Raw genomic sequence first — 17316 nt, forward strand, 5'->3', positions numbered from 1 at the left:
GGAGGTAAGCTGAGCCAGGCAGCACAATTTGCCTCTCTGTAGTATAGATTGTAACATCAACCCTTTGCTAATCATTGTGGGTCACAGTGTTGTATTGCCTTCAGTGTAAACATGCTAAGATTCCTACAGAGTACTGCACCTTTATTTGCATTCTGTGCACATCCAGAAGTGTCACCACCTGTGCTTAGAGAACAAGCTTTTGTTCTTATTGCTTATTGGTGCATGTGTTCCTTTTACTTTATTTAACTAAACAAGTGTGTCATTGAGTACTTGCTAATTGCACTTTTGGTCCATGCTCTGTTTTAGGTGACCATGTAAAGTCCCGATTTCAGATGGAACTGGTACGCATGGGTTTTGATTTGCAAAATGCTTGGAGAGTGTCTGAGATTAACAACAATTACAAGTAAGGAACAGAAATGTAAATTACCTTTTTTAATAAATATATACTTTATGTTCTTACATGCAAGGTGTTGTATTGTAACCTTTTTCTTAATTTTACAGCCTTGTGTGAGATTCTCACATATCTTAGATAAAGTCTGCATCCTACTCGAATACGCACAGTTCTGTCCCTTGCTCATTGGCCAGTGTATTATAGCATTTGTAGAGTGTATGCATCACTCCAGTTCATTCAACACTTTGACTCAGGCTTTCATGTATTCTGTTCCATAATGTTCTGCTGAGGAATATTCATTATCAGAATATTATAAAAAAAAAAAACTCTCCATTCTAATGAGTTTTTTCAGCACAGAATTTAATAAACTCAATAACTGCAGTGTAGTGCGCTGTAGTGTAGCTACTGTAAGATAGTTATTCTACTTGCAAAACATTGACACAATAATGCTTAGGGCTCTGGCACACGGGGAGATTAGTCGCCCCGTGACAAATCTCCCTGTTCGCGGGCGACTAATCTTCCCGAAATGCCATCCCACCGGCGAAAATGTAAATCGCCGGTGGGATGGCATACGCGGCGGCGCGATTTCAGTGAAATCGCGGAAGTTTCCTCTCAAGGCAATTTCCGCGATTTACATTTTCGCCGGTGGGATGGCATTTCGGGGAGATTAGTCGCCCGCGAACAGTGTGCCAGAGCCCTTAACCCTGGATTTTGTTTATAAAGATTCCCCCATGCAGCTTCCCTGCAATCTTCCTCCTAACTGTTCTGAATAGTATAGATCTAGTCCCCTGAAAGGATTTTGGTGAGTCTCCGGACAGGTAGAGAGTTTGCGGTGTCTCCTGCCTTTTTAGAAATGAGCACTGCAGTGAGATTTCATTTAGACAAGAATGCCTTGCTCGCTTTCTGATTGCAGCACAGGAAAAGGGAGATTGCATGGTGTATGCCTTAGGGAACCCGATCATTGTTACTGAAGCACTGCTGTTTGTTCTTACAGCTCCAACTGGCACAGTGTTGTTTTTGGCACCTTTGATTTTGGTGGATTTGTCACAACACAAGTAACACTTATAGCGAATAGCTGCTCCAGATTCAAAACTTGGTATGATTATTGCTGCTAATTATACAGACTGCATGCAGGGCATGTAACGGTTAGTGGGATAGCATTAGGTTGGAAATGCAGTCTGCCTCTTTGAGGGAGAGAATCAGTTTTGCTACATTGTGTAACTGGGGCTTTTAAATTTAACATATTATTTATTTTCAGACTTTGCCCAAGTTATCCCCAGAAGCTTCTTGTACCTGTCTGGATCACTGATAAGGAATTGGAGAATGTTGCTTCCTTCAGATCCTGGAAGCGCATCCCTGTTGTTGTGTACAGGTGAGAAAGCAGTTGATTTCTTAGGCCACGGTTGTATGTATGGCTAATGGCATACGGGCAGGATCCTCATCCTGCAGATTAGCTCAGGCCAAGAATCGGTCCTACACTGGCATCAGCCATTCCCTGTGCCTGCACCTGGAGCCATTGCCTCTGGCAGGTGGGGGAAGGCACACGGAGTAGATTTCCCTACCCAAATTAGTGCATATCCATTTTGGTGCCAAAATCTGCTTCATGTTCCTGCACCTGGGCTCATGCAGTGTCTTTGGGTGCAAGCAAAGGGAAAGACTGATGCCAGCATAGGAGTGCCGAAATCAACCTCCTCTGGCATTAGCCTAGTGTTCCATTACATGTAGCCTTAATAAATATCTAATTTGCTGCCTTTTAGCACTTTCATTATCATAATGCAACACATACACCTTCAGATACAATCCCCCATTGCAGCCTCCAGTCCATAATGTTGAGCTTGAATTTGTGCTGTGTAAAGGTGGCCATACACAGACCAATTCTAGCTGCCTATATCGGTCCTTTAGACCGATTCGGCAGCTTATCTGCCTGTTCATGGGCACCAATGACTGGCCTCCCCGACCGACATCTGGCCTGAATTCGGGCAGATCTCCTTCGGGCAGGTTTGATTTATCTGTCTGAACAAAGCAATGGAATTACGACGACAGGTTTAGACGCCGTCAGTTCGGGGACCGCATCGGCTCTTTGATGCCGATGTTGCCTATACCCGCCATTCTAATTCAGTCGTTTGGCCCCAGGGCTAAAATTAGCCAAATTATCCTGATATTACCCACCTGTGAGCAGATCTTACCGTTTATGGCCACATTTAGGGTGCACATTTTTACAAGAAACCTGCCTCCTTGGTCTCTAGAAGACTATCACTTAGCCTACTAGATAGTACTTTTTCAACTATCTTTGTGTAGGCATTTATAAGGGAAATGGGCCTGTATAAGCATCCTCGTGCTTTTCTGACTTTGGGATCGGGACAATTGGTCTCTCATAGATTGCGGCAGGGGCTTCACTCAGAGTACTCCATTTTAAATCTTATCCTGGAGGGGTGTAATTGGTTTCATGTATTTTATTGGTTCTGAGTGTTACACCAGAGTGTTATCTCCTCCCCTAACCCTGTGCTTTTCATACTAAACCTCGAACATCAATATGGGTATCTCTGTATGTTCTAGGTAAGTTTGTAACACTCCTCAGAGGTTTCTAATATATAATTCATAGAAAAGAACCCTGTAATTGTTTTGTTTATTGCCTCTGGATGGAAGACATTTATAGCTGGTTTTTTTTAACCTCTTTTTTTCTTGGGATTGGACTGGAAGTCAGCAGTGCAGCCCAGGAATCTGTTTATAATAAACAAATCACCTTATTTCTATTGTGCTATTGTATCAGTTAATAAAAGTTAGAATCGGTAGAACAGAAGCACTCCCCTCATCTTAAAGTACATGCACTTTTCAATGGTGCTGACTCTAGATTTCAAAAGGCCAGTAAACATGACGCATATGTACCCACCTATTACTATTTAAAGTGATTTAATCAGCCAGTTTTGCCACAGTGGATATAACAGTTTTTTGGGGGGGACAGCAAAGGGAAGTTTTCACCTCTCCCTAAACTTTTCATATCACTATGGCAAAACAGGCTGATTTTATCACTTTAAGCATGAATAGGTGGTGGATGCTTATGCTTTATGTTCTCATATTTTAAGTAGGTTTCCATATCTTTTTATTAAAATCACAGAGAACAGTTTTTGGGGCCCCCAACCATAGCCAAATAATATCTGTATTATTGCCAGGCTTTACATTGCAAGCAGTGAATGCAAATGTATCTAATCCAGAAAATATTCAACCAAAGTTCAGCCATATGCAGCCAATTTGCTTCCCTGTAAACCCCTTGTGTGTAAGGCTGATGTCACACAAACTGCCCCAATCTTCCCTGAGTTCTGTGAGAAGTGAAAACTAAGTGAAATCTATCTGTCAGCGCTTAGGGTGTAGACACACTAAACTACTAGTAGCAGCTATTTTTTCATGGCTACTAAACTCTAGAAAATACTCTGCCATAGACAATACTGAGAATTGCCTCTGCTAAAATGTAGAGATCGTTATCAATAAATGCTCAGCATTGTCTGTTTTAGTAGCTGCTACTAGTAGCTCTGTATGTCTTACACAGTGTGGATTTCACTCTTGTTTCCGGTCCTTGTTTTTAGGGTGAAATCCACCCATATGCACCAACGGGGCAGATTGGAGTTTTCTGCTCCAGTGGAGAAAATGCCAAACTCTGTTCTTGTCTTCACAGTTTGTGTAATGTAATCCTATTTATTCCCACGTTAGGCATACACGCACAGGAGCAGTGATTGCCCGGTGCAGCCAGCCTGAGATTAGCTGGTGGGGCTGGCGCAATGCAGACGATGAATATCTTGTAACTTCCATTGCGAAAGCCTGTGCACTAAACCCAGCTGTACGTATGCCTAATGGAAACGCCTCTAGCAAAGAAAACAAAGATGGAAGCGACAATTCAGACACCGACTTTGGTAATTTGTATTTTTATATTTAATTATATAGCGCCAACACATTTCTGCAGCACTTTTCCCCAATATTTGATGCTAACAAGCAGAAACTTTAGTGGCTATAAGAAGATTAAGTAATGTCAGATATGATATGGTACATGCTGGACATGAACTTGGGTACTCCGCAATTTAGATTAGTCATAGAAAGTAACTGTAACCTTTTAAGATATCACTGTGCAAATATTGCACTAAATTTGGCATCAGGGTGTTCCTAAACTCTTGCATGGATACTGTATATTTTTATATCTGTTGGCCAAACATAGGGCCTAACTGTCCAGAAGATTAGTGTAACATTTTGCCCCTCCTCTCTAGATTCTTCCTTGACAGCTTGCCCTGTGGAGGGTGGAGGTGTACCTCAGAAGCTACTCATAGTAGATGCCAGATCTTACACAGCTGCTGTGGCAAACCGAGCAAAAGGAGGAGGATGTGAATGTGAAGGTAAGAGGATAATGCCATAGCAGCATGTTCATTTCCTTACTTTCATACTGCTAACGGCACTAAGATCTCTAATAGCCAGAAAGATAAGATATGCTCCATACTAACGTCTAGTATGTTGAAAGCTTACAGTAAATTGCATATGTACAGTAGGTAATTGATTTTCTCTTCTTCTGGCTTTTAACTAATATCTGGTTTCTATGGCCAGTGACCAGTAGCCAAATATCAAAAGGATTGTAAAGGATATATTTCATAGTTGATTCCTATATGAAAAGACACAGCGTAGATGGCTGTAGAGCCAATTCACTTGTCAAAAACTATTGTAACTGTATTTTCTTTCTTTTTTTACTTCTTTACAGAATATTATCCAAACTGTGAAGTGGCGTTCATGGGAATGGCTAATATCCATTCAATTCGGAACAGCTTTCAGTATCTTAGAGCTGTGTGTAACCAGGTGCCCGATCCAGGAAAGTAAGTCTGAACACAATTAACATATCATAAATCACAATTAGTCATATATTTTGCTTAAAGATACACTTGGCATTATTTTCTGATTCAGCTATGAGATACTCCTAAAGAAACAACCAACTTCCTTTACTATATAAATAGACACATACATATTGAGTATTGATCAAAAATGCACATCTCTGCCCTCATTGCTTCAAGTTCTATTGGTTGAAAAGTCATGGTCATTGACTCTACCCTTCCTGTTCATGACAGTGAGTCCTAAGTTGTATATTCAATTATCAGTGCTCAGGATCAAGGCACTGTGCGCCATCGTTTTCTTGGATTGTCACCACTGCAAACTTTAGTTACTTTACAGAAGGGGCAAAACAAGTGATTCATGGGAGCCAAGGGGGTATAATGCTCTAAATTGCATCCCTGGTAAATAAAAATATTGCTTTCCATTGAACAGCCTTTCCTTGGCCTGAGCATATATATATTTTTTGTAACTTCCATCAACTAATCCCATGGTCATAATCTTTCTCTCTCAAGATGCCACTTACCTGACAGGTGGTGAAACTTTATATGTTTTGTAGCTGGCTCTCAGCATTGGAAAGTACAAAGTGGCTACAGCACCTGTCTGCCATGTTGAAAGCAGCAACGGTTGTGGCTAATGCAGTAGACAGGGAAGAGAGGCCTGTGCTGGTTCATTGCTCAGATGGCTGGGACAGAACGCCACAGATTGTTTCTCTGGCAAAGCTACTGCTGGATCCATATTATCGAACTTTAGAAGTAAGTATTGCACCACATCTTTTTGGAATGCCTCCTCACTTTACAGTTTGTTGTAAAATGCTTTCTTCTCACTTTTCCTTTAGGGTTTCCAGGTATTGGTTGAAACGGATTGGTTAGATTACGGACATAAATTTGCCGACCGATGTGGCCATCAAGAAAATACAGAAGATCAAAATGAACAATGTCCAGTCTTCCTGCAGTGGCTTGATTGTATCCATCAGCTGCTACTCCAGTTCCCATGTCACTTTGAGTTTAACCATGCTTTTCTGGTAAAGTTACACAATTGTATGCAATATTTATTATTCTGCTGCAGTTAGGTATCTCTTTGTTACAGGTATCAGTATAGTTTTGATTTTTTATTTTGGCAAATACGAATTTAAATCAGAGGTGCTCAAAAGGTAGATTGTGGCCATCCTGCATACGTTTTGATGCAAAGATGTTACAGTTTCTATGGCCATGTTAACACTTCAGGTGGTAAACCTTGAGGCAATAAGGTCACTAAAATTAGACCCCACATAGGGAAAGTTTGTGCACCCCTGAGTTAAACCTATTGCCATTTAGTATTTATGCACCTTACAAATGCAATTGAATCAAGGATCCATCTTACTTTGACCTTAATTTTAGTGCTAGCTTACAATAACCGTGCCCTGTTTCTATTGTACAGGTGAAGTTAGTGCAACACACATATTCATGCCTGTATGGAACCTTCCTTGCCAACAACTTGTGTGAGCGAGAGATGCGAAACATTTACAAAAGAACTTGCTCAGTTTGGTCCTTGCTTAGGACTGGCAACAAAAATTTTCACAACCTATTGTACATGCCTGGAAGTGATCTGGTAAGTGCAGGATACTATATTAAACTAAAGGACTTCTTTAAAGAGTTCTATGGGCATGCTCTTTAAAAACATAGGCTAGCACCATTTATATAAATAAGCTGCTTTATACAGGTATGGGACCTATTATCCAGAATGCTTGGGATCTGGGGCTTTCCGGATAAGGTGTCTTTCTGTAATTTGGATCTCCATACCTTAAGTCAGTGATTCCCAACCTGTGGCTCAGGAGCAACATGTTGCTCCCAGTGGCCTCAAAGCAGGTGCTTATTTTTGAATTACTGGTTAGGAGGCAAGCGTTGATTGCTTAAAACCCAGTGTAATTGCCAAACAGAGCCTTCTGTAGGCTGCCAGCCAACATAGAGTCAGTACATCAGTCTCCTAAAAAATAATTTAAACATTAAATAAAACCAATAGAATTGTTTTGCCTCCAATAAAGATTAATTTTATCTTAGTTTACAAAGAAAAGGGAAATCATTTTTAAATATTTGATTTTTTTTTTTGTTTATAATGGAGTCTATAGGAGATGGCTTTCCCATAATTTGGAGATTTCTGGATAACTGGTTTCCGGATAACGGGTCTCATACCTGTATAAGTGAGAGCAGTGTTGCAGGGCCCACTGTGCACAACAGATAATGGGCCGTATAGAATACCGTGGGTTAAGTGCCTAAAATATTCATGAGGCATTAAGAACAGGTCTTATGATGTGCCCTGTGCCTGCAGTCACTTCTACTTTCACATCATATATGACACACAGCGTGCAGGCAGGGGTATGTAGGCCATGGATGTAGGGCTTAGAAAGTAGCACCAGTTTGTGTGCTCCCTGCCAGGGTGCTTAATAAGAGGGCAATATAAATAGAGGTGGAAAATTGGCATATACAGCAATTTTTTTAAGGCCAATGGCCTTTTAATAAATATTATAAGATTAAAACAAGGTTTGTGTAAGAAACGGGATGCATAACTGTTTAGTTATCCCCAAAACCAAAGGTAGAACTTTAAAAAATGCCTGCTTCAATCCAATGCAAAGCCAGATTCAGTGCAACAAAATGCAGAATTGGGTTGTCTGTGCGTAGGAATGTACCTTCAGGGCAGTATACTTCCACAGCAATGGTGGCTCTAGTTACAAATAGAATTGAAGCATTTTAGTAATGTCTTCTCCATGCATATAATATAACAAAACATTTTTTATATATTAGTAATAAAATGACACCCGCCGTTTAGAAAGGTTTATAATCCATTATCTACAGTTGCCATAGAGATGAAATTGTTTTTGCATCATAGTACTATTGCTCTGTCAGGAATTAAATACCATGAACATGAAAAAAATGCCTGCTTTATCATCCTTGGGGCTTATCCATAAAGATTGCACCAAGCTCTAACTCCCACTTTGGCTCTCTGTGTGCTGGACTGATTTGAGGCCAGCTGATGCCTGAAACATCACATAATTTTATATCCCTTTATTGCAAACATTATACATTGCATTGCATTGCAAGATTAACTGTATTTCCTTTGTGTTTTATTAGGTACTGCATCCTGTTTGTCACGTTCGAGCACTTCAGCTTTGGACAGCTGTATATCTGCCAGCAACATCACCTTGTACTCCTATGGATGATAGGATGGAAATGTATCTTACCCCTGCTTCCCAGGGACCAGAGTTTAATGCCAGATCCCTTGACAGGTATTAATAGCATTAAAGATAGATTAAGGGGTTACATGAACAAAATCAAATTTCCACTTTGGACAGGGTGTTGCCCCTAAATAGTTGCAGTCAGTTTTACAGTGTGATAGCAGCATCAGAGCTAGCTTGTAAATTGAGTAATTTGAGAAGGGTCCCAGGGGTCCACCTCCTGAGCTATCCCTGTGTCGCCTGGAAGCCAGTATCCCTTTAGGACTGAAAGCTGCTAACTGAACATATGTCCCTTAAATCAAAGCAAATTGTCTTCCTTAGGTTACCAAAAACCCGATCAATGGACAATCTTCTGACTGCATGTGACGGCGGGGGACTACTGACACGTACTTCTAGTGACCCCAATCTTAACCATCAGGGCATCCTAGAACCATGCAGCTCCAGCAAGGAGGGCAATGAGACTGAAATTCATGATATTCAGCAGCAGGCTTTATCAACAGAGCCCAAGGAAGAAGGAAGGGATCTTGACAGTAAAAGCACTGAGTGTGAAAATAAGGATACAGGCGAATTTAGAAATCAGACTAATAATGAACAAAATGCTCTTAAAAATAGTTTATCAGTCGCCAAACTAGATTCTGTAGATGACAGACGTGATCACTTTAAATCTGTACTGGAAAATAATTCTGTTATTCCAGTGCCAAGCAACATAGGGACAATCAAAGATGATAATAGCCACAGTAATGGGATCTCAGGGCATCTTCCAGTTCCAGTCTTGGTTACTAATGGATCTGTTCAAAACAAGCCCTGTGTAGATGTTAGCAAAGCTATGAAACTATCTACTGAGTTGTCTAGGACTGACAAAAAGCCTGGGTTTCAAACACAGCGGGACGAATTCTCTTTATTTGCATCCAACTGGGACAGTTTACCAGGGATGATGAGATCTGTTCCTCTGTGTGAGGTTGGTCTACGACGCCCTCTCTCCTATGACTGTTCTACAAGGAGTCAGCACAACAGGAATGGAAGACATACTACCAAACTAACTGGAAATTTACCTGCCTCTTTTCACTGCCCTGGGCTCTTTACTAAAAGCTGCAGATGTGTGATGGCTTGTCATACAAAGCAGATACAGAGTGGCAGATTCTTACCATTGGCATGTCCATCCCCAGCTCCACTCATTTATCAGGATGATGATGGTTTGCCGATTCCCAGTGATGTGGTACAGCAGAGACTCAGGCAAATGGAAGCAAGTTACAAACAAGAAGTAGATCTTCTTCGAAGGCAGGTATGGGAATTGCAGCTCCAGTTAGAGATCCGGCAGTATTGCGCACCACCTTCTGAACCAGAAGCAGACTATGAAGATGATTTTGTGAGTTTTCCTAAGCTTTAACAATCTATCTTTTTTCCTGTTGCAGGCCTTGATGGTGTAACTGATACAAATATACCATTTTACTTTCCTTATTCTTAAAATGTTTTTATTCCCACCCTTTATTACTCTTACTCTATATTGTGAAGGACTATAGGTTACATTGAGCTATTTATGTCCTGTAGAGAAGGGCATACCTTAACCTGACATTATCAATATGCCAAGCCAATTTGGGGTGATTCCATTGTTGTGTCCCTGGGTCAATGAATGAGATCATAGTGGGGGCCTACCGAGACTTCTTAGAAGATTTTTGCCCAGTTAAGGACTTTCAACCCTGCCCAATAGATATCTAACTGATTTTGGACAGATATTGGTTGGGCAGTTTGTTGCAAGGCCCCCTACACTGGCCAATAAAGAGGCAGCTTGGTCTACATCTTTTCTGTGTACATATGTACTTACTATAGGCCGATTATATATTTTAAAGCTTTAACTTACACTGTGCCCTTTTGTATACTCTGTTAGACATGTGTAAAAGAGTCTGATGGTAGTGATATGGATGACCTCTATTCAGATAAGAGTGAAGACAGACTCTCTGAAGCAAGTTGGGAGCCAGTGGATAAAAAGGAAACTGAGGTATGTATGGCAGTTACAACCAAAGAACTCCGGCCCAGTTTGGGTTAAAAGGGAAAGTACACAAGAATAAAAAAGGCGTAGGATTCACCGGTCACAAATAAATGGTAGATTGGCACAGCTTCTGTTTCTAGGGCCCACTTAGGAACCGTTTTATTTTATGCTTTCTTATCTCTATACTTATGCCTCAGTGTCTGCTTCTTACCAGCTTATACTTTCTTTTATATATATATATATATATATATAGGTAACAAGATGGGTCCCTGACCACATGGCTTCACATTGCTTTAACTGTGACTGTGAATTCTGGCTGGCGAAACGTAGACATCACTGCAGGTAAATAATATTTGTGCATCTTCATGTAAAATTCTCTCAGTGGGTTTGCAAAAATATATCCGTTGTTGCTATGCAATAGGGTTTAATACAGTATGCTGTGTTCTTACGCATGTGATATACGCAGAAACAAGCCCTCCTACTTTAAAGAAGTAGTTCACTTTTAAGTTAATTTTTAGTATGTTATAGAATGGCCAGTTCTTTTCATTTGGCTTTCCTTTTTGAATTTTTAGATATTTTTTTATTAATTGCCTTCTCCTTTAGTAGGGGTCAGTTAGTGTTACTTTTTATTACAGTTATGTGATCTGTTATCCAGAAACCCATTATCCAGAGTTACACTCCAAATTATGGGAAGGCCATCTCCTATAGAATCTATTTTAATCAAATAATTAATATTTTTTAAAAACGGATTTCCTCTTTTTCTGTAGTAATAAAACATAACTTTGCACTTATCGTCCAGTCTTCCATTTAAACCACTGCCAGGTTGCTAGGGTAGTTTGGACACTAGCAACCAGATAACTGGTAAAATTCAAAACTGAAAGGCTGCTGAACAAAAGCAAAATCATTAAAAAATTGCAATTAATGGGGTTGATCACCTTTTACAATAACTTTTAGTATGATGTAAAGAGTGCTATTCTGACAATTTGCAATTGATCTTAATTTTCTATTTGTGGTTTTGTAATGATTTAGCATTTTTGTTCAGCAAATCTCCAGTTTGGAATTTCAGCAGCTGGTTGCTAGGGTCCAATTTACCCTAGCAACTAGGCAGTGATTTGAAAAAAAAAAAAAGGCAGGAATATGAATAGAGGAGGGAATAACTAATAATATAAGTAATAAAACGCAACAATAACAATAAAGTTGCAGCCTCACAGAGCAATAGTTTGGCTCCTGAGGTCACTGACCCCCATTTGAAAGCTGGAAAGAGTCAGAAGAGAAAGGCAAATAATTAAAAAACTATAAAAAATATAAATTGGAGACCGGTTTAAAAGTTGCTAAGAATAGGCCATTCTATAACATACTAAAATTTAACCTGAAGGAATCGCGGATAAGTTTGATAGGATCTGGGGACCTTGGGTAGATATTTACCCCTTACCTTGAACACAACTGGCAACTACAATTATCTGATGCTTATGTCATGTCTTTATTGTTTATTTTTTAATTCTGTTTTACAACCTGTATTGGCATTTTCTGTATATCGATAACTCAGTCTATTGAACAACTAATGTTGTTAGTAATTGTTTAATAAAATTAAATAAATTATTTTATTTATGTTAAGGTGAACCACCCTTAAATAAAAAATGGATGAATTGCAAATTGTCTCAGAATATCACTCTCACATGATACTAAAAGTTAATTTAAAGGTGAACAAACCCTTTAGTGTTCCAGGAAAAATAAACAGAAAAGGTTTCTTATATTGTTGACTTAAAACCTTAACATTAACATGATGCTACTTGCAACTGGAGTATGACAAAGGTGTATCAGTAAACAGTATGTGATCTAATCCCTCCATCCTTTTCCTCCTCAGAAATTGCGGTAATGTGTTCTGTGCCGCCTGTTGCCACTTGAAGCTTCCTATACCTGACCAGCAGCTGTACGACCCTGTGCTTGTGTGCAACACGTGCTATGACCACATCCAAGTGATGCGCGCAAGGGAACTCATGTCTCAGCAGCTGAAGAAACCCCTCGCTGCAGCCTCAAGCTGAATGCTAACCTAAAAACCTGTTTCCTTTTTGCTCCTCTTTTTGTTTTCTGCCACGAAGATGATGTTTTAAGAGGAAGGCATGTATGTTGGTACTCGGCTGCATGCCTGTGAATATCTTCAGTGACAAGCAGCAGGCTGGCCCACTCTAGCATTATATTGCTACACCGAGGCAGGTTCTCTCTCCCCCAAAAATGCAGTTGCAACAATTATTTAGCATTTCTAATAACTCTACAAATGTTCATACATCAGTAACGGTAAAAGCTTAGTGTAGCGAAACGGAAAGGTTTTCCAGGGTGACTAGAGAAGAGCAGTGATATAGGTCCAGAGGGGTTTCCATGCTTTTTCAGTAGCATGGCGCTATTCATGTGGGGTAGAAGCCATGGTGAGATGGTTGGATTCCCCCAGCTGACTGATACTGTTCAATTCTTGAAAAAGAACAGCAGAAATGTTGTGACTTGAGCTAAACTGTGGCAAAGTGAAAGACGCTGGTCCATTAGAACTGGCAGCAAAGGGTTTATGTGTAAATTAAAGTGCAGATGAGTACTTTGAAACTGTGAAGAGTTTTTTTGCCGAAGGTCTAATTATTGCAGTAATAGGGTTTAGTAAGGAGGTTACTGCATTTGCTAGTGTTACTGTATATTTGTTCTGATGGGCTTGAACAGCCCATACCCAGAAGCCTGTAAATATCCATGTTTTGTTTTGTTGATGTAGGTTCCCTTTGCCATTAACCATATCAGAATTTCCTCCTTAGATACTGATTCCCAAGCGAAAAGGAAAAAGTAAACACAAAGTCTTCTTTGTGATTTTTTTTTTCAGAGGGGCTTTGTATTAAATGCTGCTATTTCTAATGTTGTGCACTTAATGTAACCCAGAAAAGGGACAGAACATTGATACCAAACGGTTTAGTCTGCCAGGTAAACTATATTATAGTACAGTGCCGCTTTGTCCCATGTACAGTCATGCTCCTGTCATCTTCTTCCTTTTGTTTATATGTTAATGCACTTTTTTTCTTTTGCTGGCTCTGTATTTGTTTCAGTCCTTGTGGTCACATTTCAGTGGCTTACTTGGCTCAGTGCTATTTGCCACTATAAAGGTTGCAGGCAAACAAGTCTGTTTAACAGAATTATGTTATTAGTTGGAATACTTTCTGCTGTATATTGCTGAGCTGTACACACACAACTCTGTCCAGTCTTTCTATGCAGAACCTAACCCCAAGTGATCTGCTTAACAGTTGTGGTTACAGTAATATGTAGAACATAGTATCTCCTTACATGAATTGCATGATGGCTTCTAAAAGAGGACAGGGCGGAGTGCTGGCGTTATTGGCTGGCCTCTCAGCCGCTTGCTGTAGGTGAGCAGTGACACCTCTTACTTATCAAGGGCTGCAAAGGAAGGGCATTCATAACTGTAAAGGGGAAGCTGTCATGTAAAATCTCAAAAATTCAGTGTACCGTCACACTTTATTACTTTTCAAAATAAGCAGCTTTCAGTGTCAATTCATTCTAGGTATTGAGTAGCTTTAGAGGGTGTCCACCAATCCTAGGTGCAGCATCATTTGCCATTTAAGCTCTCTTTTATAGTGGAAAGGTGCCTAAACATCATTGCTGTCATTCCCACTTGCAGAACTCCTACATATGCACAACACTTGTTTCCTCAATGCCTGCCTTCACAGGGCATAATGCAGAAAGAACTAGAGAGATTTTTGGAGCGTTTTGGGCATTTTAGAGAATAATATTCCTTTTCCTGTGTTTGTTTCCCATTGGGCCGTGCTCTCAGCTTAACCACTAGTGTTACACCTCATAAATCTGAGAGTGCTGTACTCTGAACACCAGGCACTGCTGCCGCGCCTCCGTTGTTGGAGAGCAGTAAATCCGGTGTTGGAAATAAAGTGTCTGATTGGGTACACACACGGCAAGTTCCCTTCCCAGGTGGTGTTATGGAAACATGTTCCGTAACTGTCTGCATTGTGGCCTAATACATTATTATGTGTATATCATCTGGTAACCCACAGTGAAGGATATGGGAAGGGAATGATTTCATTTGGATTTGTTCTGGTAGCTACAGCTAAATGAACGGGACGGAAGCAATGGCAAATGAGAATACATTTCTGTAAAATATTGTGTACAACTTAAGTGCTGTAAAGGTGAATCACTTCAAATAAATACACATTCAGATGTCCTTCCAAGTCACTTCACTTTTTTGTTGCTAGTAGTTTGGTTTGTACATACATTACAGCTAAAGCCTTCCCTGTGTATGATCGGTGTATGGTCTAATACCACCACTTACCCCTGTATTGATTCTTCAGGAAGAACAGAGCCCATAGTTTGCAGGAGCTCAGTGCTGCTCCATAGAAATAATTCTGCTCTATAAAAAGGCTGCCGCTCTGATGTCTTATCAGGTATAAAGCAGGCAGCTCTCAAGTTAGTGGTTTATTCCAAACTGCACTGCACCCTCGGTTATATGTTTTCCCTGCAGGGTAATCCCATGCCTGTGTTTTAAAGTGCTGCCCTCCCTAAAAAAATTTAAGCATTATTTTCCTACACCAAGAAAACTGGGGAGCACTTAGCAAATCTGGAATTTTTAATTCCTTATACTTACAGATGTGGTATTTTAGAATAGGGATAGAATACATATGTTTAATTTCACCTACGCTCCCCTTCGAATAGAAAAAATACACAGGTGTATTCATCTGGGTAAACAAGCCGACATATGGACAGAGCTTAATGATCCAGTTGGTGTAATAGTGTCTCAATTATAAATTCAAATGGAAAACTGCTTTTGCTCCATCAGTCAAGTATAATCTTTGCCTTCTGGTTCTTTCCAAACTACAGCTCTCAGCGCAGACTGGCTCAATGAAGCTAAAGGGTGATCGCACATTGGGTGATGTCTGTGTTTTGCCCCTGTGGGATTTCCAGCTCAGTCGGTGGCAAAACAACTTGAAATGTCCCACCATTGACCTAAATGTTAATTGACTCTGGTCCCTGGTGCGCTTGGGGAAATATGACATATAATAAACCTTTTTGGGTCACACTAAACACATCTATTGTGTATCAAGTGGAACCCACTTTGTGATCAAACCAGTCTCCGTGATTTGTCTATTCATGTGTCCGATTGTACCATGTGACACATCGTCTCAAAAGTGGAGCCAGCATCGTTCTTGCACATGGGCAGGGCACATTTAATATTAAAACTGCTTAATGTAGTTCTATTACAACTTTTGTGGATGTGGGAGCCGACCAATAAGAACCAATGGTTCAGAATGCTGAAGTAAGGAAGTACAGCAATGATTACTGTAACTGTTGCAAACCTAATTCCACTTCAATGAAATTCTGATCACACTAGTGATGTACTGGTGAGGAAATTCCAGACCCAAACCTGGCCCATACTTGCATCATTAGATGGGGCATCCCATGATAGGGACACATCAGTAACACATACTCCGTAGTGGGCAAGGCGGCTGCAGAAACTTTAGCCCAAAGCCTCCCATGAACTGCTATTGGCGATACCATGTTGGCCTGAACCTGCCCAACCCTTGGGTTTTAGGCAAACCCATCCCTCCCTGTTTCTGGAGCTCTGTTCCCATGCAAAGTATCCTCGTTTGTAGTCCCCTCCACACGTTCTACATACAGAGTCGCCACCTGCCCAGTATTTTACTGGTCTCTAAAGATGCTGTTTGACAATGAAGTTTCTTATTAGGGTTTAAACATAAAAATATAGGAAGGCTGGTATTTTTTTGCAGAGCAGATAGCGACCTTTAGCTACATACCTAGCAGGGGGGCCACACATGGGGGTTTTTGAAGTAAAATTGCATAAAAGTAGTTTGTGCCACTAGAGGTTCAATCTAACATATCCCACCCTTTTTAGAAAAAGCACTTTAACAATATCTCTGCCCTAGGGCGGCCATGCTGGGGTGTTTGCATGCACTTAAAGGAGAAGGAAAGGCATTACAGATAGCCACAATAGTGCAAGCTAGAACACTATATTTATTCTGCAGGAAGCTTTACCATATCTGAGTAAACAAATATAGAAGCTCTGTTTGTTTATGATAGCAGCTGCCATTTTAACTTGGTCAGTAGCTTGCTGCTGTAGCTGTGGCTGCTGGTAACTCAGATTACAGTACAGTTGGGAGGAGAAGGAAGTGGGAGAGAGCAGAGAGCTGTGCAGACTCTGGCCCCGGGAATGAAGGTTTTTTCTGAGAGCAGGATGTCTGATACTGAAGAACACAAAGGAGAAAAGAAGTCCTGTGTTTCTTTTGACAGAGGACTCATCTGCAGCTTTTCTGTAAATGCTTATAGCTGTATTTACATCTTTTTGACGCTTACTTAGTTTTTACCTTTCCTTCTATGGCAAGTGTGTGACCTGCCTCACTCATTATGTACATGCATATGATGGATAACTGGAAGACAGAAATTGATGCTTCTTTTGAAAAATATATGGGCAGAGTGTGGGCTCTGGTGGAAACAATTTTCATGAGGTGCACTTCAGGGTTTTTAAGGTGCATGTTTCTTATTTGCCAGTTTCCAGCTGACATCAATAGAAACTGAACGGCACCATTGTCTCTTCCCTAAAACAACATTTATTTACAATGAAGGCAACAATACCATGGTCTGCTCTTTAATGTGCCCTTGATTGTGTAGGAATATTAAAAAGTTTGTGTCCCTCTGGCAGGAAGTGAGGGTGACCACTGCTCTGTAGGGGGGAGGAATACTTACATTGGTTTAAGGTTATAATTCAATACCCTATTCCCTAGTTGATAAAAGGGTAGGAATTACTATGGGCAAAGCTCTTTGTTCTTCATCTGAGCAGAAGGTGGGAGCGCTGAGGGTCCA

General features: G+C 40.5%; 1 protein-coding gene across 2 annotated transcripts in view; it reads left to right on the forward strand.

Annotated features, from left to right (window-relative positions):
• mtmr4 (myotubularin related protein 4) overlaps window positions 1–14665 on the forward strand; it is a 53985-nt gene extending 39320 nt beyond the window's left edge. For both annotated transcript variants that reach the window (XM_002935193.4, XM_004911769.4), the window contains 13 exons: window positions 307–403; window positions 1650–1763; window positions 4097–4296; window positions 4645–4770; window positions 5127–5238; window positions 5808–6003; window positions 6087–6272; window positions 6668–6838; window positions 8356–8510; window positions 8781–9825; window positions 10345–10455; window positions 10700–10788; window positions 12311–14665. In XM_002935193.4, coding sequence (XP_002935239.2) covers window positions 307–403; window positions 1650–1763; window positions 4097–4296; window positions 4645–4770; window positions 5127–5238; window positions 5808–6003; window positions 6087–6272; window positions 6668–6838; window positions 8356–8510; window positions 8781–9825; window positions 10345–10455; window positions 10700–10788; window positions 12311–12488 — 2780 coding nt within the window. In that variant the 3' untranslated portion in view covers window positions 12489–14665. The remainder of the gene's footprint in view (window positions 1–306; window positions 404–1649; window positions 1764–4096; window positions 4297–4644; window positions 4771–5126; window positions 5239–5807; window positions 6004–6086; window positions 6273–6667; window positions 6839–8355; window positions 8511–8780; window positions 9826–10344; window positions 10456–10699; window positions 10789–12310) is intronic.
• The last annotated feature ends 2651 nt before the right edge of the window (window positions 14666–17316 follow it).

This window comes from Xenopus tropicalis, chromosome 2 (genome assembly GCF_000004195.4).
Source record: "Xenopus tropicalis strain Nigerian chromosome 2, UCB_Xtro_10.0, whole genome shotgun sequence".
NCBI classification, from domain to species: domain Eukaryota; kingdom Metazoa; phylum Chordata; class Amphibia; order Anura; family Pipidae; genus Xenopus; species Xenopus tropicalis.